The sequence below is a fragment of the Rana temporaria genome, chromosome 2 (assembly GCF_905171775.1).
Source record: "Rana temporaria chromosome 2, aRanTem1.1, whole genome shotgun sequence".
Taxonomy (NCBI): domain Eukaryota; kingdom Metazoa; phylum Chordata; class Amphibia; order Anura; family Ranidae; genus Rana; species Rana temporaria.
The window spans coordinates 188,063,939-188,087,553 of record NC_053490.1 but is presented as its reverse complement, the minus strand read 5'-3'; the positions used below and the strand labels follow the sequence as shown (position 1 = coordinate 188,087,553).

The 23,615-nt window shown below is 45.3% G+C and overlaps 1 protein-coding gene across 1 annotated transcript in view; it reads right to left on the bottom strand.

Moving 5' to 3' along the window:
- NALCN (sodium leak channel, non-selective) overlaps positions 1-23,615 on the bottom strand; it is a 582,786-nt gene that overhangs the window by 16,667 nt on the left and 542,504 nt on the right. The window contains 4 exon segments of the mRNA XM_040336161.1: positions 371-517; positions 2,780-2,930; positions 3,688-3,845; positions 8,732-8,847. Coding sequence (XP_040192095.1) covers positions 371-517; positions 2,780-2,930; positions 3,688-3,845; positions 8,732-8,847 — 572 coding nt within the window.

The window sequence follows — 23,615 nt, the reverse complement described above, 5'->3', positions numbered from 1 at the left end:
CTGAGATCTGCTAAAATCTGTTGCTGCTGGGATCTGCTGTATGCATATGATCATCCATGTGAAGGAGGCCTTAAACTATTCACTGAAAGGCAGCGTGGGTTGGTAAATCTATTTCAATCCTGTATTGATTACAAACATATTGTGGGCAGAGTGGCATCAAACAGAACTATTCTAGAGGAAGAAAAACACTTTCAATCCTTCCATTTTGAGAGCACAAAAAGTAGTAACTGACCCAAGTCCCAAGATGCATAGTAGCAATTACCGGTACTAGCATGTTGAAAGACTAGAAGATGTCTCCCTGTTTGTTATTCATGGGGGGAAATCTGCATACGTATGGCCATCTTTAGAAGACATGAGTAGAAGATAATACCTCTGGTTGTGCATTATCCTGGTTATTTAGATTCATATCATCACTGGGCTGTGTTGTCTCAATACTGGGAGGATTCAGGAACCGACTAAGCTCTTGCTGCTGACTCTCTCGAAGGCTGTGAATGATGCTGCAGGACTGTTGTTGTTTCTGAGGAAATTAGCAGGACACACAATGCAACTGAAGTTAACAATTCTTTCATATACCACCTTTGAATATAATTTGATTAACTCCATAAAGTATAGACACTACATTATATGTAAGAGGGGTTTTGTTTTTGTAAAACCTAAAACAATGTCTAGTTATTGGTGTCTAAAGGTTAGTAACCCAATAGTAAACCTGTAAGAATACATACATAAATTCCTGCTCTGATGTGAAGTATTGAAAACAAATGCTTACATACAGTATATATCGTAGATGTAAACCCTTACACACTGTATACCCAGGGAAGTGACTTGTCTCAGGAGATACACAGAGGTTAAACAAATCCTCCTACACAAGTTCTACCTGTTTATATGGCGCTCTCTCTTCTCCACAGTCTTCCAAAACACAGCACATCTCAGCAATAGAAAACAGGAGCTGGGGATCTGATGTCACACACACTGCAGAGCTAGAGTACAGAGCTAGAGTACACCCCCCCTTATTACAAGCACAAAGATACATAAAACAGAGTCTGTGTTTCATCTGCTGTGTGCTGGGGGGGGGGGGGTTAGTGAAGTGTAGGCGTAATTTATTAGCATAGTTCCCAACTGTCCCAAATTTCCCAGGACATTCCCGGTATTTAGACCTTTGTCCAGGTTTTACCGTATCTCAGGAAATGTCCTAGCAAATCTGCGTTTTCCCGATTTTTCGCCGCCACCACTAAAGGTCTGCAGCCGGCACTGGTCAATTGTCTCCTCCGGTCGCTATTTTACAGAAGACCAGCTATCATAAGGAAGAAACAAGAGGCAAAACCCAGGCTTCGCCTATTGGTTCTTTCCTTTGGCCTCCACAAGCTGGTCTTCTGTAAATGGCATGGAGACCAAATCACCAGTGGCGTCGCTACCGGGGTGTGGATGATGTAATAAGGGACTCTGCTGGGGACACCTGATGTAAGGAGGGACACCTGATGTAATGAGGGACTCTGCTGAGTGCACCTGATGTAAGGAGGGACTCTGCTGGAGGCGCCTGATGTAAGGAGGGACTCCACTGGGGGCGACTGAAGTAAGGAGGGACTCCACTGGGGGCGACTGATGTAAGGAGGGACTCCACTGGGGGCGACTGATGTAAGGAGGGACTCCACTGGGGGCGACTGATGTAAGGAGGGACTCCACTGGGGGCGACTGATGTAAGGAAGGACTCCACTGGGGGCGACTGATGAAAGGAGGGACTCTGCTGGGACACGTGGTGTAAGGAGGGACTCTACTGGGAATGCCTGGTGTAAGGAGGTACTCTGCTGGAGAACACCCAATGGCATCTGGTGGCAGGAGACGTGGCAAGTGACACATTTAGGGCTCCCACTGATTCTGCATTAAGGTGAGTTGAACGATTTCATTTTATATTACAATGTAATAATATAAATAAATAATGTGCTTCAATCATTCTGACACCATACCAACCATGGCGTCATGATGTTTGGAGCGCTAACACCAGGTGTTTGGAGTATCCTTATCTGCTGATTGTTAAACTTTCTGGAAAACATATTGCTATTGTGGTATAGGATCTGGTCCTGCTGTCCTTCTCTCCATCCCTCTTTCTTTCCTTCCTTTCTTCTCTCTCCTTCCCTTCCTATCTATTTCTTTCTCTCTCTCCCTCCATCCCTCGTTCATCTCAGACTCAAACCACGCCCCTTTGAGCCACGCCCCTTTAAGCCACGCCCCAACATTTAGTTTACACCACATCCATTTTTCACCATGGCGCGCTTCACGTGCCATATTTTTCTCCCCCCCCCCCCACAAGTCACGCCTACAAATGAATGCCCCACACCATAAATATAACAGGACTCCGTCTACATACAAAAAAGTGTCCCTATAAATTTTTTCACAATGTAGGCATGAGTCATGCAAATAGCAGAAAGAGGAGAGATCAGAGAGAAACCAGACTTACTGCTTTGGTTTCAGGCTAGTACACAGCGCGTTTTTGCAGGAGACACAGATAAATGTACAATTTACATGCCATCCTGCACCCACATAGATGTGAATTTAGCATATTAGAGTGTGTTTAGTATCTCACTGCTCTGGTGTAGGTCCTCAAAATAAAAGTGAACTCTGTTGCAGTTAGAAGCGAGAAAACAAGGTAACACTACAATATTTCAGGAAAACAATACATTTCATCAGTAATTAGGCTATCGAATAAATGATAAACTCTAAATAATGTAATTATAATATCATGCACACTTTAGCAATCATTTGTCAGGGTATCAAACTTACTTACCGCTCGTATACGTTTGAGGCATTTTTTGAGCCACATACGTATGGTTTGCTTAGCCACTTCTTCTTCTATGGTATACTCCAGTTGTTCCCTTGCCAGCAATTCCTCCAGCTGAAGGCTCTTCCTGATGTCCACAGATCTGTATGACAGCATGCTTTAGGAAAAACACAAATAGCTGATCACTCAAGGTTACTCACAATCTTTTTTACCATTTTAAACAGCAGATTGGGGTGGGTGGAGCCCATTAGATGATGGGTGTAGCATCCCAACCATGGCACTGCATGACTGGAAACTGCATGTTTTCCCTATGCCTGCTTGGCTTTCCTCCAGGTTTTCCAATTTCCTCCCACTATCCAAAAACGTGTTTGTGGGTTAATTGACTCCTCTCTAAATTGGCCCTTTATGTGTAGATTGTAAGCTCCTTGAGGGCAGAGACTGTTGTGAATAGACAGAGTGTATGTGAAGCGCTGCGTAAATGAATGGCGCATTATAAGTACCTGTAATAATAATAATAGTAATAATAATGGAGTAAATAAAGTAGCATGATTTTGCATATACATTGTAATATGTTTAATATGATGCAAACATATTTTTTGAAAATCTAGTCTGCAAAGAAAGCATTGCTTTTTTGGCAACAGTGGGAAAATTGTGATTCCAGCTGAACCTGTCTCTGCAAAGGTGGCCTGAGGTCTAAACTTTGGATAAGTTCTTTACTGTGAGCTTTGTCCGTGTCTGCAATGTCTTCTAATAACATGAGTGGTAGTTGGACTATCTGAAGCCTCTTCATGTAGGCCTCAGGGGCAGACAAAAACAGAAGACAGTTGAGTGGTGGTGGGTAACTATGTGGATTGATAATTGTAATTTTGGTACACACTATGGTCCCATTTATTACAGTAAATAATCAGAATTACCTGAGCACATCATGAAAAGTCACATCACCACCGCTATGTAACCGTTCCATTTCATAGCACATGTGCTTAAATAGAAGCTTGTCTTTATCCAAGTCCACTTCTAGGCGGCCACGTAGTAGTCTCAAGAGGAACTTCACACGGAATGCTGGAATGACACCCTGCCAATACATACAACAGGAAATTATAGCATTCAGCCATTTAAGATTTATGTAATTATTTACAGTACCTCAGTATAGACCAGTTTATCACATAGACCTTGTAATTACTAAATAAGTGCACTTTTGTTACAGCGTACACACACTCTACCTTATAGGATTGCAATACATATTGATACAGTACCTTTAAAATTGGACATGTACTAATAAAGTTGTTTCTGATATGCAAATGCTGCCATTTCATAGCAGTATTGATAACTGGCCTGTCCATCCATCTCCTTGACCTTCTTAGTGGCCATCACCAAGATGGATGAGCTTAATCATCAATAGGTGGTGTCGGGGGAAAGTAGAAGTCAGCTTTTGAAAGTCAAAGGTATGCAAAGACAACATGGTACGTGGTTCAGTTTGGATCACTGTGTCAGTTTTTCAGACAGATTCAGATCGCGCCACATTGTAAAATTTATGGGCAAACAGATTTTAATGTTTAATATAATGCAAGCATCATTTTTGAAAATTTATTCTACGCCTGTTTACATCGACTTACATACAAGTCTGCTTGTGTCTTTTTCTCTTTTCATAGACATAAACAGATGTAAATTTAGGTCGTCCATTTACTTCCCTTCTGTTTAAAGTGTTTGTTAACCCCAAAAAAAGGAAAATGGATCCAGCTCCTTTAAAGCATGGTATATGACACAGTGCTTGTCCTGTGTCATTTGGCCCCCTGTAACACCTAAAACACCTGGGAGAGCCTGCCAGTTTCTTCCCACCCCTCTGTAAACTGACCATGGTGTATCATGGCTGTTGAGACCAGACACCGTGGTCAGTTTACGTGCATGTGTTATCAGCAGCCTGCTATCTCTTAACCTCTCTGCTCCTGTGTCCTCCTCCCCCTCCCCTCTCTGTCTGTGTTTGAGCCGCACCTCCCCCTTCCTGCTGCTCTCATAACACTAACCTGTATACACCATCAACACTGCCTCCTATTGCAGTATTCCTCTCTGTGAATGATTTATAAATATAAATGCTGTAAATACCTCATTTAAGAGACAAGATTGCGATCACATGACCAGCCAGCTCTCTCCTGCTCCCCTCCAGACTGACATCAGCAGAGGAATCTCAGCCCCGCCCGCTGCATCTCTCAGAGGAGGAAAGAAGAGAGCTGGACAGTCATGTAATCGGAATTTCGGCAGGGAAATTAGGTATTTGCAGCATTTATTTCTATAAATCACACACAGAGGGGAATACTACAATAAGAGGCAGTGCTAATGGTGTATACAAGTTACCGTGGCTTAACAACCACTTTAAGTTTGTTTTTAGACAAAAAGCATATTCTTTGTTTATACTTATGTTCACCTTTAATTAAAAAAATTAAACTGACTCAACTGATGATGCTTGTATGAAAGGATCCTGTCCAATTTGCTGTGCTTTGCTGCGATCACAAATCCTATTGTCGATACATTTTAGCTGCATGGCCTGTTCAGAGCTGCCACAGCCTATGTTCTACTCTGTTGCACAGAGGCAAATGCATCAGTGTGACCATAGAGAATAACAGCATTTAGAACATGTACCATGGTACAAACAGGTGCTTTTATTGTTCTTCACTATATATACCCTGTCCACTTGCCAGGACTTGTGCTTGGTCTTTAAACAGAATACAATGCAGTCTATGGCAGCAGACCATGCAAGCTTTTTTATTTTCCTGAAGCTGGAGAAGGGTGTCTTTGGGGCATCTATTCAAAGCAGACTTATTTTTTTTTAAAGAATAATTTTTCAATTGTAAAATGGCTCATCTTGATGTAAGAAATCATATCAGCATGTGCTTTCGATTTAAAAGCCTTGGCCCGGATTCAGTAAGATTTGCGCATAAATTACGGAGGCACAGGGCAACGATTTTGCCCTGCGCCCCCGCAAATTTGCGCCGCTGCCCTCGATTCACGGAGCAGTAGCTCCGTAAATTGCGAGGGAGCGCCGGCAAAATTGCCCGGCGTAAGCGCGCGCAATTTAAATGATCCCGCAGGGGGCGGGAATCATTTAAATTAGGCGCGTTCCCGCGCCGATCGTAAAGCGCATGCGCCGTCGGGAAACTTTCCCGACGTGCATTGCGGCAAATGACGTCGCAAGGACGTCATTTGCTTCAAAGTGAACGTGAATGGCATCCAGCGCCATTCACGAATCACTTACGCAAACGACGTGAAATTAAAATTTCACGACGCGGGAATGGCGGGTATACTTTAGCATTGGCTGCCCCTACTATTAGAAGGGGCAGCCTTACGCTAAAGACGCCGTACGGAAACTCCGTAACTTGCGTACGCAGGGCCCGCGCAACATTGTGAATCGGTGTTAGTATGCAATTTGCATACTATACACTGAGCACAATGGGAGCGCCCCCTAGCGATCATCGCAAGAATGCAGCCTAAAATCTGCGTGGCATAAGAGCCTTATGCCACGCAGATTTTAGGCTGCAGTCGGCGTTACGATGTTCCTGAATCAGGAGCATTCGTAACGCCGGAGCAAGTCAGCAATTGTGCTGCGTAACTATGGTTACGCAGGCGCAATTGCTCTCTGAATCCGGGCCCTTGTTTGTATGCATATGCTGTAATTATATCAAAAAGCAGCCAATTTTGCACATTATATTGCCAGCTCATCTGCCTGTCTGCAACCACAGTGGGTGTCCTTTACTGTTGCTTTTAACAGTGCAAATCCTTAAACCGGCAAAAACAATATATTTCCAGTGTTACCGATTGATATCTTACCTCAAAAGGTATTATAGTATATGTAAACCCAAATAATTTAAATTGTTTGGTCTGTTTATGTCTGTTAAATATACAGTTGAACATTTTCTGTTAAGTGCAAAAAATACCTCTTGATCCTATCAAAAATCTAGGGAGCTTATGCAGGCAGCTCTATGCTTGTGCTGCACTGTTATTGTCAGTATTGTTCCCAGCTATCCCTGTGTACTACAGAACACATCTCCCCTCTGTTTTAGAGAAGAAGAAAGGGGAAGGTGTTCTGTACTACTGTCCTGGGGGTTGTCACCCTAGGACAATAAATTTGCTACTGACAGGGCCACCTGGTGTAAATAAATAAAATAAACTAAAAAACGAATGCAGCTGCCACATCTAAGGACCTGTAAATTGCATAGAATTACATTTTTGTTCTTGGGTTTAGATACTTTAGGCATGAAACATTGTCACTCTAATGAATACTTTCCCCCACTCTGGGATATTTTAAAATCTCTATAAACAGTAACTTGTCAAGGTTACAAGGCAGGCCCTAAAATACTATAATTCGGGAGATCAGGTCCTTGTTTTGACAACCAGTGCCACTCTGTGCTTCAGGAGTGCAAATAGCAGCTCCTCTGTAAATGATAAAACACCCCAATATTATCTCACTATTAGTGCTTTATCTTTACCTTTAGGTTGCATGGTAATTTAAAGAGTTTGCATAGCAGTGGAACAGTTGATAAATGCCCCCCCTCCAACCTCCTTATACTCTATGATTAAGCCTATTGTTGTGCAGCCCAGCACATGAGAGGTGTGCATGGAGGTGTTGGATTTATTGGACTTCTTTATTGCAATCTGTGTCCTAGTGGGGAGAACTACCTTACTTTTTGTCCTGGAGAACCAAATGGAAGTAAGAAGTAATCTTTCCAAAACAAGGGAAATCCTCTCTTGGACAGTTTTACTGGAACAACTGTCCCATTTCGGTATGGACAAATCATAATATACTGTATAATGCAAAATACCAGTTTTTGACCAACAATTTCAGTGGCAAAGTTGGAGGAGCGTATTAAAGAGAGATGACCTCTCAACCTCCTCACTGCAAATGAGCAACATTTTTTTTATTTCACTGAGGGGTACCAAAGCAACATTTGTATTGAACCGAAGGATTGTCCTGCTGATGATGTCATTTGTAATATTACTGTATTTTCCGGCGTATAAGGTGACTGGGCGTATAAGACGACCCCCTAATTTTCCAGCTAAAAGGTTGGTTTTGGGATATACTCGCCGTATAAGACGACCCCCTTCCGACACACCTCACTGTGCTCATTGCATACCTCACTGTGCCCATTGCATACCTCACTGTGCCCATTGCATACCTCACTGTGCCAAACTCCAGACCTTATCCCTGTATGCAGAGTCAGTCAGACTTCAGGCGTTCATTGTTCAAAAGCCGAGCCGCCTCCTCGTCCTGTTCCGTGATAGGCAGAACACTCAGTTTCCCAGCAGAGCCTGTGTTCGGTGTTCCGCCTATCACAGAGGTCCCTCGTCCGAGGCCGAGGATGAGAGGACCTCTGTGGTAGGCGGAACACTGAACAGAGGCTCTGCTGGGAAACTGAGTGTTCTGCCTATCACGGAACAGGACGAGGAGGCGGCGCGGTATTTGAACAATGGACGCCCGCAGTCTGACTGACTCTGCATCCACCTTATAAGACAACCCCCGACTTTTGGGCGATATTTTTAAGTACAAAAGGTCATCTTATACGCCGGAAAATATGGTACTTAGCAGTATGAAAGTATGTTTTTTCTTTGTCATTTAGGAGAATAATAGAATGGTAGTAAAACCAGTTCAGTAGCTCCGGAACCATCAGTAGGATACATTCATGTGTTTTTTCTTAGGTTAGATTTTAGCTCAAAACCAAAGCCAGAAAGATTTGCCACTGAAAGCAGAATTATTATTTTCAAACATTTCAAGGAATTAATCTTTCTCCGATAAACAAAACTGATAGGACGTATTTATGAAATCTGGTCCGTAAAACTAGAGTGACTGCTCATAGCACCTGGATTTTTTATTTGACTTTAATGTTGCAATTGGATCTTTTGGACAACAGGTCACGCTCTGGTGCAATTTTTATAGGCAAGATAAGAAAACCTATTTGCTAAAAACCATACCTCTCTTTTGTCATCTACCATGTTCCATATAATTTGATAATGTCTAAGATCATTAGGACTTAGTAGTTGGTCTTCTTCAGTGGAGTAGAACAAAGAGAAGTTTTCCACAATTATGGCTAAAACAAATATAAACAGATATAAATATTAGAAAAATAATCAGTAAAACAAACAAAAAAAATATATACAGTTCTAAAAGTACAACCAAAGGCTCTGGTATGACAGTCTAAACAAGTAACAAATCCAGTTATTCTGTGATGCACAAGCCTCATAGTAAACTGACTGTACCTCTCCTGATTGAGCCAAATCCTCCTTAATTTTTGCCTCTTGCTCTTTCCTATTCCAGACACTACGGCTCACAGTGGGAGGGTTTTGGCAACAGAGGCAGTGCTGTCAACACAGAAAGCAGTGGGCAGGATTGGCAAATAGCCACAGGCTTGTGAATCAGCAGTGACAATGCTGATAGATAGACTCCCTGCAACATCCTATATAGTGGAATGCTGCTCTAAACTCAGGAACAGTGCAGCATTGTTATCACCACAGAAAGCTGCATTAGGTAGACTTTATTGGACTTTGCAAGGGGACTTGCAGAAAAGTGTGAGTGCAAATGCATTTATAATTAAGTGCTGTGGCATTTTTTTAAAATGAGAGACCATAGCTGTACTTGAATCTTCTATTCTTTTCAGCCAAGGAATCTGCCATCTTAGGGCCAGATTCTCTTAGAACGGCGTATCTTTGCTGTGGCGTAACGTATCTGATTTACGTTACGCCTCCGCAACTTAGACGGGCAAGTGCTGTATTCTCAAAGCACTTGCTCCGTAAGTTGCGGCGGCGTAGCGTAAATCGGCCGGCGTAAGCCTGCCTAATTCAAATGTTGAACAGGGGGGCGTTTTTTATGTTAATGTGCTGTGACCCGACGTGATTGACGTTTTGCACTTACAGCGCATGCGCCATCCGTGAAATATCCCAGTATGCTTTGCGTCAAAGTACGCTGCAAAGACGTATTGGTTTTGACGTGTATGTAAATGACGTCCCGCCCCATTCACGGACAACTTACGCAAGAACGACGGCCATACTTAACATTGGTGCGCCGCACTTACGCCACCATATAGCAGGGGTAACTATACGCCGGGAAAAGCCTAACGTAAACGGCGTAAATGTACTGCGTCGGCCGGGCCTACGTTCGTGAATTCGCGTATCTAGCCAATTTGCATACTCGACGCGGAATTCGACGGAAGCGCCACCTAGCGGCCAGCGTAAATATGCAGTTACGATACGACTGTGTAACACAGTTACGCCAGTCGGATCTATGGGAAATCTATGCGTAACTGATTCTAAGAATCAGGTGCATAGATACAACCGCGCAACTCAGAGATACGACAGCGTATCTGGAGATACGCCGTCGTATCTCGTTTGAGAATCTGGCCCTTAGTTTCTATTTGATCTTGATCTGCAACTGTCATGGTGCTGCACGTGATCAGTTATGACACCGGCTATTTGATGGTTTGACAGTTTGGTTCAGTGCACAACTAAATATGACAGTTAGCATTCCTAGCATGCCGGGAAAATAATGGTTCGTTCACACCATACAGTACATGAATAAAAACTGATGGGGAAAATGCACAGATTTCACTTGCAGAGACACAAGTTTGCATCAATTTCACATCAGTTTTCATGCACGTTGACATCAGTTTTCATGCTTGTCTGTTTTATGCATAGACTGACATCACATCCTGTGTACTCATTCTGTCATCAGTACCCACCATTCTGTCCATCTCATCAGTGCCCAACATTCTTTCCTCTTCATCTGTGCCCACCATTCTGTTGTCCTCATCTGTGCCACCATTCTGTCCCCCACCATCAGTGTCCCCTGCCATTCTGTTGTTCTCATCTGTACCATCATTCTGTCCCCCACCATCAGTGTCCCCTGCCATTCTGTTGTTCTCATCTGTGCCATCATTCTGTCCCCTGACATTCTGTCATTCTCATCTGTGCCGCCATTCTGTCCCCCACTATTAGTTATATCTGCCATTTTCTCCCCAACATTCTTTGTTCTTCAACTGTGTCACTATTCTGTCCCCCACCATCAGTGCCTGGCAATATTCTCCCTTGCATCAGATATTCCTGAGTGGCAGCATTATCCCAGCCAGGATCTAACGTGATAAAAGGAGGTGGGCAATAAAGTCACAGAGCACTGCTCTGCTTTCTCTCCCACTTCCTGTCCCATGGGGTCATGCAGAGCGGGGCTGTCAGTTTTTCCTGCGTTCCAGTGTGGAGCTGTGAGGAAAAAATGCTAACATGCGGCATTATCCCGCACCCCTCCGCATGGGACATCACACCTGCATTTTGGTGTGAACGAGAGACATAGAAAACAAGTGTTTTCTGTGTTTCTAGCAGAGACCTACAGATCACTGCAGATGTGAACAAGCCCTTAGACATGCGTCTAAATCTCCCTTGCCTCTGAATCTCCCTTGCCTCTGAAGCCTGCGTTCAGATCGTGCTCCATAGGCTCCTGACAGGTGGTGAGAAAGCGATGCAACACCTCCTCACCACCTGTTTTAACCCTATTTTTACAGACAAAAGTGCTGCAAGTGAGTGCATTGCACGCGGTTGTGGGGCGTTTGAGGCACTTTCCCATTGACCTGAATGTGTAACGTTTGGCGCCTTTACTCCCCACTGATTTCTTCAAGTTTGATCACTTTTGCTGCAGGCGTTAAGCATCGCAACAGCATATAAACACCTCTGTCCGCTGCCTATTGCAACTTAAGGGGTGGTGGTTGGCGGGTATCAAAAACATATTTGAAATGTGATTTTTTTTTTATATTTTATACAATACTTTTTGTGGGGGCTTTGGTGAACTATTAAGGGTCTAAACAGACCCCTGATCTCACTTTTGAGACAGAGAGAAAGACTAAAAACATTCCTCAGTTCCTGTCTCTGCAGCCTCAACTGCACTGCAGAATGAATGAGCAGGAGCCTCTAGTTATACACAGACTTGTTCATTTATAAACTGAAGCATAGTAAATAATCTTTGTGACAGACTCACCGGGACAGAGGCTTTTGGAGGGGACTGAATGCTAGCCTCGTACCCACCGACTGTGGGCCCTGGCATTTGAGGGAGCTACAAGCATTTAGGAAGATATTCTTGTTATGTAATGCAAAAAGACATTATTAAGGAGGCCATGATAGCATCTTCCGGTGTGGGACTCATATAGTAGATGAGTGTGAAAGGAATGCTGATTAATGAGATCTGGAATGCCCAGGGTCTCCTGTTGTCTACTAGTGTGGCTTCTAGGAGTCTTTCACCCGTTGTTTGTGCTAATTAACACTGCTATTGTATGAAGAAGTTCTGTGTTGATATTTATGATAATGTGTATTGTATAGTCGGTGAGCTAGGAGACGTCAAGTCTACCCTAAAAGGTCATATCTCTGAGTCACCTAGTCTGGGTAAATGATTAGTAAACTAGCTCATGTTAATTAGGTTTCTGGTTACAGTTTGTATTGTCAGCCTGCTGTATATATTTGTGTGTCAAAATAAAACAGTTCTTGTTCAACAACCAAACGAGTATTGTCTTGTGTTGTTGTCAGCGGTTGGAATATCTGATATCTATATTCAGACTTGGGGGAAGCGGCATATGATGAAAGCACTCAAGTGGAGTGTGGAACATTTCGTTACAATCTTTTTTTAACAAACAAGGTTGGTCTTTATTGAGTCAACGAAGGTACAAGACACATGACAAGCATCAAAAAAACAAGAAAGCAGGGTACATCTTCCATACAGAACATGAGATAGGGGGCAAGCCCAGTAATATAAGTAGCAGGGTATATAAAACCAGGGAGGCAGCAACATCAAAACAGAAGGAATTTAAATGAGTGAACCATGATCAGGGAAGGAAGGGGGAAGAGGAGGCGGGAGGGGAAGGGAAGTGAGGGGAAGGGGAGGACGGGAGGAAGGAGGCCCACGCCCGCCAGCACACAATGGGGCAGCCTTACCTGAATACAATCTACATGGGATTAATCCAAGGGCCCCACACCCACTCATATTTTAACGGGCAACCTCTATTAATGTATGTGATTTTGTAGAGAGGCAAGGCAGCATTAATTAAGTCCATCCACGCTCCCACCGTGGGGGGCGCCCTATAGTTCCATTTAAACAGAATTACCTTTTTTGCGTAAAAGAGCAACATTGATAACAGGGTCGTAGTAAATTGAGGTCTCTGGTCATCATCCTGTATCCCCAAGAGGCCCAGGGCCACTGGAACATCTAACTGCATTCTAACATTAATAAAGTCAAAGACGGCGGACCAAAAGTCAGAGAGCTTGGGGCAGGCCCAGAACATATGGATGTAGGTGGCTTCGGGAGATTGGCATCGCGGGCAGTTAGGAGAACGTTGGGGAAATATTCCATGCAGCCTCTGGGTTTAGCCAGGGTGTTCTGGGCCAAGAGATCCTCCACCAAATCCAAACCCAGGACAACAGGGGCCCCAAACTGGGCCCTGAAAGCATGCCTCAGTTGGAAGTAGCGGAAGAGCATCCAGCCCGGCAGGCCATACCTGCTCGCCATCTCCCTAAAGGGGAGCAGAGCTCCCTCAGAGGCAATGTCCCTCAGCAGCTTAACTCCATATTTGGCCCAAAGGTGTGGATCGGGGATAGATCTAAATTGCCCCAGGGAAGGGTTTCCCCACAACAGAGTTAAGGGAGACCAACGGTCCGGAGACGTGAACCGGCGCCTGGCCGTCCCCCACACCCGCAATGTGGTCTTGGAGGGGGCTGGTAACGAAGGGTACGCCGAGGCCCCTCTGTACGCCAGGTTACTAAGTTCAGTAAGAGATCCTACTATAGCCGCCTCAAGGCAAACAGCCGCATTGGCCCTAGACTGCTGGAACCACCAGCGCACAGTGACCAGTATAGCCGCCCAATAGTACACAAGGAAATTTGGGAGAGCCAATCCCCCAGAGCTGAGAGGCAGCTGGAGAGTCGATTTAGCCAATCGAGGGGTCGACCCTTTCCACAGAAAAGAGCCAATGCAGCTATCCAATTCCCTAAAAAATGAGGGGGAGATCCAAACTGGAAAATTCCTAAATATGTACGTGAATTTTGGCAAATATATCATTTTCAACATGTTAATGCGTCCCAGCAGATTAAGCGGAAGAGTGGACCAACGGGCACAATGATCTTTAAGACGCTTGAAAACCGGTTTCAAGTTAAGGCGATGAAAGGAGTGAAGATCTCTGGATATCCTGACCCCCAAGTAGGTGAACTCCTCAACCCACTGCAGCTGGGTCTGGGGAGCTGACTCCCCAGCTCCAACGTCCAAGGGAAACAGGGAGGACTTAGCCCAGTTTATGCATATCCCAGAGAACTTACCAAAAACATCAAATAATTCAAGGGCTGCCGACAATGAGTCCCCAGCACCATGAAGGTACAGTAGAGTGTCATCCGCGTATAACAAAATTTTCTCCTTCAGAGGGCAACCCTAAGCCCAACAACTCGGCTCGAGTCCCTGACCAGGACCGCAAGGGGCTCCAAGGCCAGGGCGAACAGACTAGGCGACAGGGGGCAACCCTGTCTGGTCCCCCTCTGGAGCAGAAAATAATCAGAGAGAAAATTGTTCACCCTGATCCTGGCCCTAGGGGCCCTATACAGCATACCCAGCCATCTGAGAAACTTAGGTCCCACCCCAAACCGTCGCAACACCTCCCAGAGATATTCCTATTCTACAGAATCGAAAGCCTTCTCGGCGCCGAGCGAGGCAATGACTCTAGTGCCCCCGTTATCATGTGAGGTAGCCAGGTTGAGGAAGAGACGACGGATGTTGATGTCTGTGCCCTTGCCCGGCATAAACACAGTCTGGTCCACCTGGACTAAGTGCTCAATCACAGCACTCAGCCTGAGCGCCAATAGTTTTGCGAGGACTTTGGCGTCATCATTAATTAAAGAGATAGGTCTGTATCAGGCACAGTCCTCGGGGTCCTTACCGGGCTTGGGCACCAACACCAATATGGCTTCAGACATAGAATAAGGGAGGGAGTCTAGATTATGGAATTGCTGCAGCATCGAGGTCAGCCTAGGAGCAATGAGCTCCTGGTACGTCGAGTATAACTCAATGGGTATCCCATCCGGTCCCGGGGTTTTCCCGGACTGCATGGAAGCCATGGCCCCCTGTACCTCTTCCAAAGTAATATCTGCATCCAGAGCAGCGCATTGCTCCCCGTCCAAGGACGGGAGGTAGATCCCATCCAGGTACCCAAGCAGCTCGCCCGCACCATAGTGCGCCCTAGAGGAGTAGAGAGCCTGGTAATATTCTAGAAATCTAGCCCCAATGTCAGGGGCCAACGTCAGTAGCCCACCCGTGCTATCTCTAAGTCTGCCAACGTGAGTCATGGGCAGCTGCCCTCTAGCGAGCCACGCAAGTAACCTACCATTTTTATCGCCATACTCAAAGACCCTCTGGGTGGTCTCCAGCATAGATTTCTGAGTGAGGTCTACCCTGAGTAGGGACAAGTCCCTCAGAGTATCCTGCCAGGGCACATAATGTGCCGAATCAGGGCACCGCACGTACTCCGCCTCCCTCAATCTCGCCCGTTCCTCAAGGTCTCTCAGGGACTGCATGGATTCCCGTTTGCGCACCGCTATCCGAGCCATGTATTCTCCCCTAAGTCACGCCTTAAAAGCATCCCATCCAGTCAGGGGGACGTAGTGTGTTCGTTCTGCACCCAGTAATTACACAAGGCCTCCGGCATCTCCCCCTGTATCTCAGGATCCATGATCCAGTACCTGGACAGCCTCCACAGCCGAACGCCCACCACCTGGGACAACTGAATAGTAACAGAAATCTGAGCATGATCCGAGATCCCCCTAGAGAGGATCTCAGCACCAACCACCCTGCGGAGCAGAGCGCGGGACACAAATGCCAGGTTGATGCGGGACAAAGTCCGATATGTGCTAGATAGACAGGTATACTCTCTGTTAGAGGGATGGAAATGACGCCAAGCATCCGTCATTGCAAAGGCATCAGCCCAGTTAGCCAGGCCGTGCTGCTGGGGGCCAGAGGTACAGAATCTGTCCAGGTCCCTGGACGGGACCAGATTAAAATCCCCCATAATCAGTACATTATCAACATTATAGAGCGTAACCTTCTGCATAATGGAGTGCAGGACATCTACGTCAGCCGGGGGAGGTAAATACACCCCCACCACCACTAACGGGACCTCCGAGATCAGGGCGTGCAAAATCACGTATCTGCCCCCGGGGTCAAGTTTCACCTCTAAAAGTTTAAAGGGCAAGGACCTGTGCACTAGAATACTAACCCCTCTGGCATAGTTAGAGTAGGGAGCGTGGTAGTGCGCACCAACCCACGCCCTCTTTAGACTAAGGACCGTGAGCCCACCAGGTGCGTTTCCTGGAGAATACACACCTGGGGGCGCAGCCTCTTCAAGTAGTTCAGCACCAGGGAGCGCTTGACCGCTGAGTTCAAACCCCTAACATTCCACAACACCACTAAACATTCAGCCATAAGGGTTTCTCCGAAATATCAAGCAGGAGCGATCCCCAGAGCAGCAGCAGGGCTTGGCGGACCAGGGGGGAAAAATCTCCCATTCCGAGGCCCGCCAGAGCCAAACCACAGCCCTGCCAGGACATCATGTTGTACCAAGCACACATTCTGGGGGTAAAAAATAAAACAAAATCATGACCCAGTGTGACCAACCAAACATAAAACAAAAGAGCCAGCAGGACAGAGCCGGCAACCATCCCCACCCCGTGCACCCCTAAACAGTGAGGAGCACTTAAGTCCCATAACTCCCATAGTTCAACAACCAATATCTAAGGTTGGGGGCATGTAACCAGCACAGAGCAGTAAGGCACTCCACCCCAGCACCAATCTAAATGCGTAACCAAATACAGCTATAGTCCTGTGCTGCTGGAGTGATGTTGGAAAGTCAAACGAATCAGTGTTCTCCTGACCAGGCAGGGGTACAATCTTGAGAGTCAGTTGCAGGAAAAATAACAAACTAGGACCTGTAATAAGAGCCAATTAAGAGGGCAAATGGAGAAAAAAAGAACAAAAATGTGGAGGGATGATGGATCAATAGTCACTTTAGGCGACCGCAGCCAGGCAGGGGAACCCCCCGGGACAGTAAGGGGTCAGCAGGCACATGGCAATAAGGCCAGCAATGCCTCAACGATTCCTGTGTCTCGTCTCACGGCCAGAGGCCGACGGAGGGGCAAGCAGTCTCAGTATGTCAGGGGGGAAGGCAGCCATCAGCCGAGACCCATCAACACAGGGCAAAAACCACAGTCCTCCCGCCCAGTAGCAGTCCATCTACGTCTCGGTGGGGCCTCTCCGGGGAAGAGTGAACTAATAACGAGGGGGGGGAAAAAAAACTCTTACCCCACAGCAAGGCCCAGACGAGTCCAATCCACCATCCCCACAAGTAGAAAAAGGAGCAACAGTCAGGTCATCCATCTAGGGCAGCGTTTCCACCCAGGCCGAGGCATCCCTCGGATTGGTAAAGAAGCGGACCGTCTCTCCATCCACCACACGCAGCTTGGCCGGGAACAAAACGCTGTACTTGAGGCCCTTGCGTCGGAGGGCCGCCTTGACTCCATCGAATGAGCGTCGCAACCGTTGGGTCTCCATGGTGTAGTCGGGGAACAGCAGGAGCCGGACATTGCGGTACGGCAGCTCCCCCGCCGCTCGGGAGGCCTGGAGCAGTTCATCCCGATCCCGGAAATTAAGCTGCCGGAGGATGAAAGTACGCGGGGGCGCTCCCTCAGGTCCAGGCCTCGGTGGTACTCGGTGGGCACGCTCCACTGCGAAGTACTGGGAGAGCTGGGCCGACGGTATCAGGGAGCGGAGAAGCTCCTCCGCAAAGTGAGCCAGAGCACGTCCCTCCACCCCCTCCGGGAGGCCTACAATCCGAAGGTTGTTGCGGCGGCTCCTGTTCTCGGCGTCCTCCGCGCGATATTCCAGGGCCCGGACCTTGGACTGCAGGGCCCGGATAGAGGAGTCGTGATCAGCGATCGTATCCTCCGCCTCGCCGAGCCGCCGCTCGGCCTCCGTGACCCTCGAGCGGATTTTATCAAAGTCCTGGCGGATAAGGCTGACATCCAGCTGGACCTCCTCGATCTTAGTAGTCAGGGCCGCCTGGCAAGAGGAAATAGCCGCCATGACTTCAGGTATTCCCGGGGGAGCTCCAGCCATCTCCTCCACATGTTCAGTCTGCGACGCCATATTGCAGAGGCGCGCAGTGTAGGGCAGGGGGTCAGCAGATCGAGCCTCGTCCTCTGGGATGTGCTGCGGGAATTTCAATTTCTTGCTCTTCGGCTGACTCCCCCTGGTTTTAGAGGGCATTCAGGAAAGTTACGGACCCCGAAACAGGTCCGGTCAGGAGATAAAGGATAGATGTCGGATCACACTCCAGGAGAGCACAGGGAGCACGTCTGCTCAGTCCACCATCCCGGCCACGCCCCTCTCGTTACAATCTTTACTACTGATCAGTACTGTACACTGACTGTGTTTATTCAGAAAAGGTAGGGGGCCAGTAAGTGACATATTTACCGGCCCCTTTCCCTGATCTGCAGACTGAAAAATCCCAGTGAGAGGGACAAGGGGGAGCCGGCAGTGCTGGGGGTGTGGCGGGGTGGCCAGGCAGCATGAAGAGGGGGGAGAGGGGAAGCAGGCAATTGCAAGATCCGATCATCTGTGTCTCTACAGTACCTGCAGCCGCTGAAAGCCAGAGAGAGGGAGAAGAGGAGAAGTAGCTTTCAGAAGCCACAGGGTCTTGTAATTGCCCACCACCCCTCTTCACCCACCACACCAATCCCCCTCTGGTCCACCATGTGAGTCTTCATGCTGCCTCCTCTTAGCTGTGGCTCTGCTGTCGGGACACTGGGAAACACAGCACTGCTCTACTCTGCCTGTCACATGGAGTGCAGAGCGGTGCTGTCCGTTTTCTTCAGTTTAGGTGCGAAGCTCTGTGGAAAACTGCAGACATGTTGCATAATCCTGCACAGCTCCACTCTGTTTTGGTGCAAACAGACACATAGGAAACAATTCTTTCCTGCGTGTCTTGCAGAGACTTGCTGTTTTCTGTGAACGAGCCTTAACTGTTTTTTGAAACCGTTAAATCGATGGGTTTAGTTCCTCTTTAAGGTAGAATGATGTTAGGGCATTTTTAAATGTATCGCTAGGATTAAATAATTGAATAATTTAAGGCCAAACTGACAGCATTGTAAATACGAACAGCCATTTTACTTTCCGAGCTGTGTTGTGGGATGAGTTGGAGCGACTTTACACTTCCCTGCAGCACTTTGAGCAAAGCGAAGCAAACCTGTCATTTTTGTGCAGGCTAGCTGTGCTTTTCTATAGACTTCTATGAGTTTTGGTGCAGTTTCAGAAAGCGCACCAAAGATGCAGCTGCAGACGTTTTGCTGCACTTTCTGAACCTGTGCCACCACCGGAGGACATAGAAGTGTGGCAAAGATTTTGTAGCATGAGATTAACCTCTTTTTTTGACAAATGTACCCTTTGCTACTTATCAATCAATACATTAATACATTGCAAAGAAACATTTTTACTTGTATGTGGACCTCTGTTAGAAAAATTTCCCCTGTTTTACAGTTCATGGCTTGTAGTCTTTCAAAGTATCAAGTCACATAATCTCTTTACTGATTTAGCCCAGGCTCCCATTCAGCACTCCAAGTACAAATGTAAGTTCTAAAGCTGGCTAGCTATTTTGTGTGAAGATATATCCTTGTGCATTGCCTCATAGCTAGTAGAGAATCAAAATTTAGATGATAACAGTCTCTGGTACTGGTTATAAAGGATAGCTGGTCAGGTCATATTTCTTTTAATCTCAAGTTTATTAAAGTTTGCTTTACTTAGCAGCTGCGGATAGCTCTGTCTTGAAGAATAATGCAAGGCAGCCTATAACAGGTTTCTATTTATAAAGTGTCATATGGCATCTTTACCTAACATTAATGCATGATTCATCATACATTTGATGTCAATCATTTATTTAATTTACAAAACCTCTTTGCCATCACTATTTGCCGACAACATTTGTTATTATCATTCTTTGAAACATTAAATCCTTTAAGTGCGTGTTCACACCAGTAAGCCACACTTAGTGGCAAGGGAGTAAACAGTATCAATACACCTATTACAGCCCAGCACAGCTCTAAAAGAGATTTGCCAACATCTAGATTTATTTTTTATCCCATGTTTCTGCAACATTTGCTATATTTATAAAGCAGACAATGATGTCTTCCCCAAAGAATTAAGCCCGTAACATTTAGAACTGGTTCATATCACAATTTCAGAATTTCAGATGCATTTTTGTATACACATTTACTCAGATTTTTTTTATGTGTTTTTGACTTATTTCAATGCAGTCAAGTGCATTTTGTCATGGTTTTTATTTTAACACTTGAAAAACCTTTATTTTCATTAGAACAATGTGCATTCTGGTGTAGCCCAATGCATGTACGTGTGTTTTTATGCATTCTGGACCAAAAAAAAACACAGCAGGTTGTAGTTTGGTTGAAAGTATTAGTAGGGTATTGAAGTCATGGGCTGGAAGCTTCTTGTATACAGCAGAATACTTTACTTTCATGGAGAAATAAATTATGTGCCTTTTATCATAGACAGGAAGAGAACAACAAACAAGTACACACTTAGATACAGAAGATACATCATATTATTAGTATGTACAATAGAATACACAATATCATACTGCAGTGCCACCTGCTGGTATAGACAAGTATAATGCAAAATATAGAGATCACAAAATATAAAACTACCTGCTGTTGCTTCTTTCAACACCCCTTTCTCAGCAGCATGTGCTTTGTTAAATTATATTCAGCTTCTTCTGGAAATAACTATGATGATCCTTCAATAAAGGCTTGTAAAGGTGAGTGCATCAGCAGTCATCTCATCTGAAGGGCAGTATTGAATAACACCTTGCTCTTGATTGTCACTCAGTAGGTGATTGTAACGGAATGACCCATGACAAACAGAGACTTTGGAAGGATGAGGGGTACTCCTGTGCCAGCGTCACTAATCACTCTGTGTCTAGGGTCACCCTGTGTCCCTTTTGGGGATAGGGTGACTGAGAAATATCAATTAGAAATTACAGGACAGGGTACATTACTGATAGCTCATATTACAGGATCCTGAGATATTGTAAAGTGTTGGTTTATTCTGACCCTACCAGTCAATAGAATGACTCTTTCAATGCGTAGCCCAGGCTATTGAGTTGTTAAATGAGGCTGGCTCCTGAAAGGCCTTTCATTGTGTGATAACACTGTTTAAAGCCTATTGATGATCAGTTGTGAATACCTTTCTGTCGTAGACAGACCGTCTGTCTAAAGATGTGGATTAAGGGGAAATCATTGTGTGATGGTGTTTTGTTTGAATTCTATTAATAAAGGAATGTAACTTCTCAGGTGTAGTGATTAGGTCATGTTAATTATAGACCGGCGCCGAAATGTCTGGAATGTTTAGCAATTAGCCCATCTGAAGGTGTATTGAAGCCCCCCCCCAGTGTGTGATGTTGGGGGTGGAGAGTTCTTTGTTCCTTTGATTATTGTAACCTGTTGTACTGTATATAAGAAAGCTAAGTTACCATTAAAGATGTCTTTCATTTGAAACCAGAACCCAGAGCTGTGTGTCTCGGTTATTCTGGGAAATGGGATGGATCGGGTCCTGTTAGTTGGAGTGTCGGATAAGCTGTCGTGGTTGATGGATGGGATATCGTAAACGGTGGTGACCGTTACAGTGATACTTGACGTTGATGTGTTTGGTCCCAGGATTGACCCTTTCTGATTGCGTAAGCTTTATACATCCCTTTTCTCCAAAAATGGGAGTTGGTTTTGACATGTCTATCCCAATGTCCACAAAAAGCTGACAAGCTTGTGCTGCTGCAATCTACTCTGCTTCAGTTGAAGATAGAGTGACAGTTGATTGCTTTAGACTAGACCTACTTATGGTTCCCTCCCCATACTGGAAGATGAATCCAGTTGTGGATTTGCGGTCTATGCCCAATCAGCATATACATATCTGACCCGTTTTGGATGCAATGTTGCTGGTAACTGTAACTTCATCTGAATTGTTCCTTTGAGGTACTATATCACTCTGTTTACTGTGTTCCAGTCATGCTGACAGGGAGATTAAAAATGTTCCTGCATAGTATGGCCACCACTGCGGCTATATCTGGTCTTGTCACAGTGGCAACATATAATGGCTTATCAATTGCTCTGTGATATGTGTCATTGTTGGGTAGCAAGTCGTTTTATGAATCATTGTTCTCTTTATAAAATAAATCAAAAGAAGCCTGGACTACTGCTTAAACTGACAATCAGTATGTAAAGCCTTATAAATAGTCGCTCAACCAATCACCATATGCCGATCACATATGGCGCAGTCCACGTGACCAAAAAACCATAGCAAAAAAAGAGGAAAAGAAATGCTACCAAGAAGATCACTACTGGAGAGCAATACGGTTGAATAAAAATATATTAGTTTATTAGTAGAAAAAGCACCATTATATAAACAACAACATTTCAGCACAGTGGTGTAGTGAGTAGCACTTTCGCCTAGCAGCAAAAGGGTCGCTGGTTCGAATCCCGACCACTACACCATCTGCCTGGAGTTTGCATGTTCTCCCTGAGCCTGCGTGGGTTTCCTCCGGGTACACCAGTTTCCTCCCACACTCCAAAGACACGCTGGTAAGTAAATTGGATCTTGTCCAAAATTGGCCCAGTATATATATGTATATCTGTGTGTATGACTGTGTCCCCCAAGCGTGTCACGATCCTACGGGGTAAAATGACCGCACCAGCCAAGCAGACTCTGGCTGGAAAAAGCGCATAGAGGCGATTTAGTTCATGTGTAGCGCTATACAAGTCATTCATTCATTCACTCATTCATTCAAGTTAAAAAAATCTTCCAAATGATATTTAAAAAGACAACGTTGTCGGGGGGTGGGGCTGGTTGCAGCTGTGCTCACATACATTCATCCAGCAGTCAAACTTCAATATAGTCTATCATACAACTGATAATTTGTTGCTTGCACTATGCGATCCATATAGGATTAACATGAGACCATAGATGGAATATGTATATCCACTGGTGTGGTTTCAGGTACTACAAAGTTGCTTGCATATTCAGGAACTGCTCAAGAAATTGACTGAATTTTAAAGATAATGTAAATGTCCATTTTTCTATGTCTTCCCAAGATGTTGGTTCAAGAATGCTGTGTTTTGACAGTGTATGACAGCCTGTGGGGTGGTATCCCCTTTGTAGTCCGAGTGGATCTTCTGACTTCAGGCAGTTCAGCAGGATCTGGTAAGGGAACTTTATTTAGGTGATGTGAGTTCCACCTCTAGTTCTGACTCCTGCAAAGGTTTGCTTTGATTGACCATTTCTTCTGGTTTGCTTGGCATATTCACTTCACAGCTTTCAGGGATCAGTGTTTCTAGTGATGGGCTCTCATCAAAATAAACACTACGGCTTATTGTCACTTTATCAGTCTTTGCGTGTAGGATTCTGTAACCTGTATATAAAAGAAAGAAAAATTGCGCCAACCAGTGATAATAGTATGAACAGTGAAGTCCTTTGTGTTTTCTACAAGTGGAACATAGAAAAAATGGGTGCACCATATGAGTGCATAAAACATGAACAAATTGTTAAAAGTCCATAGACAAAAATGTGTGCACCATATGAGTGCATAAACATGAACAAATTGTTAAAAGTCCATAAACAAAAATTCCAACCCGGACAGCACCCAGTGTGAAGATGATTGACAGTTGTGACCCGCCACCATATGGTCTGAGGCTTACCAAAAGGTAATTTGATAACAACGTTACTCAAATTACTGCAGGA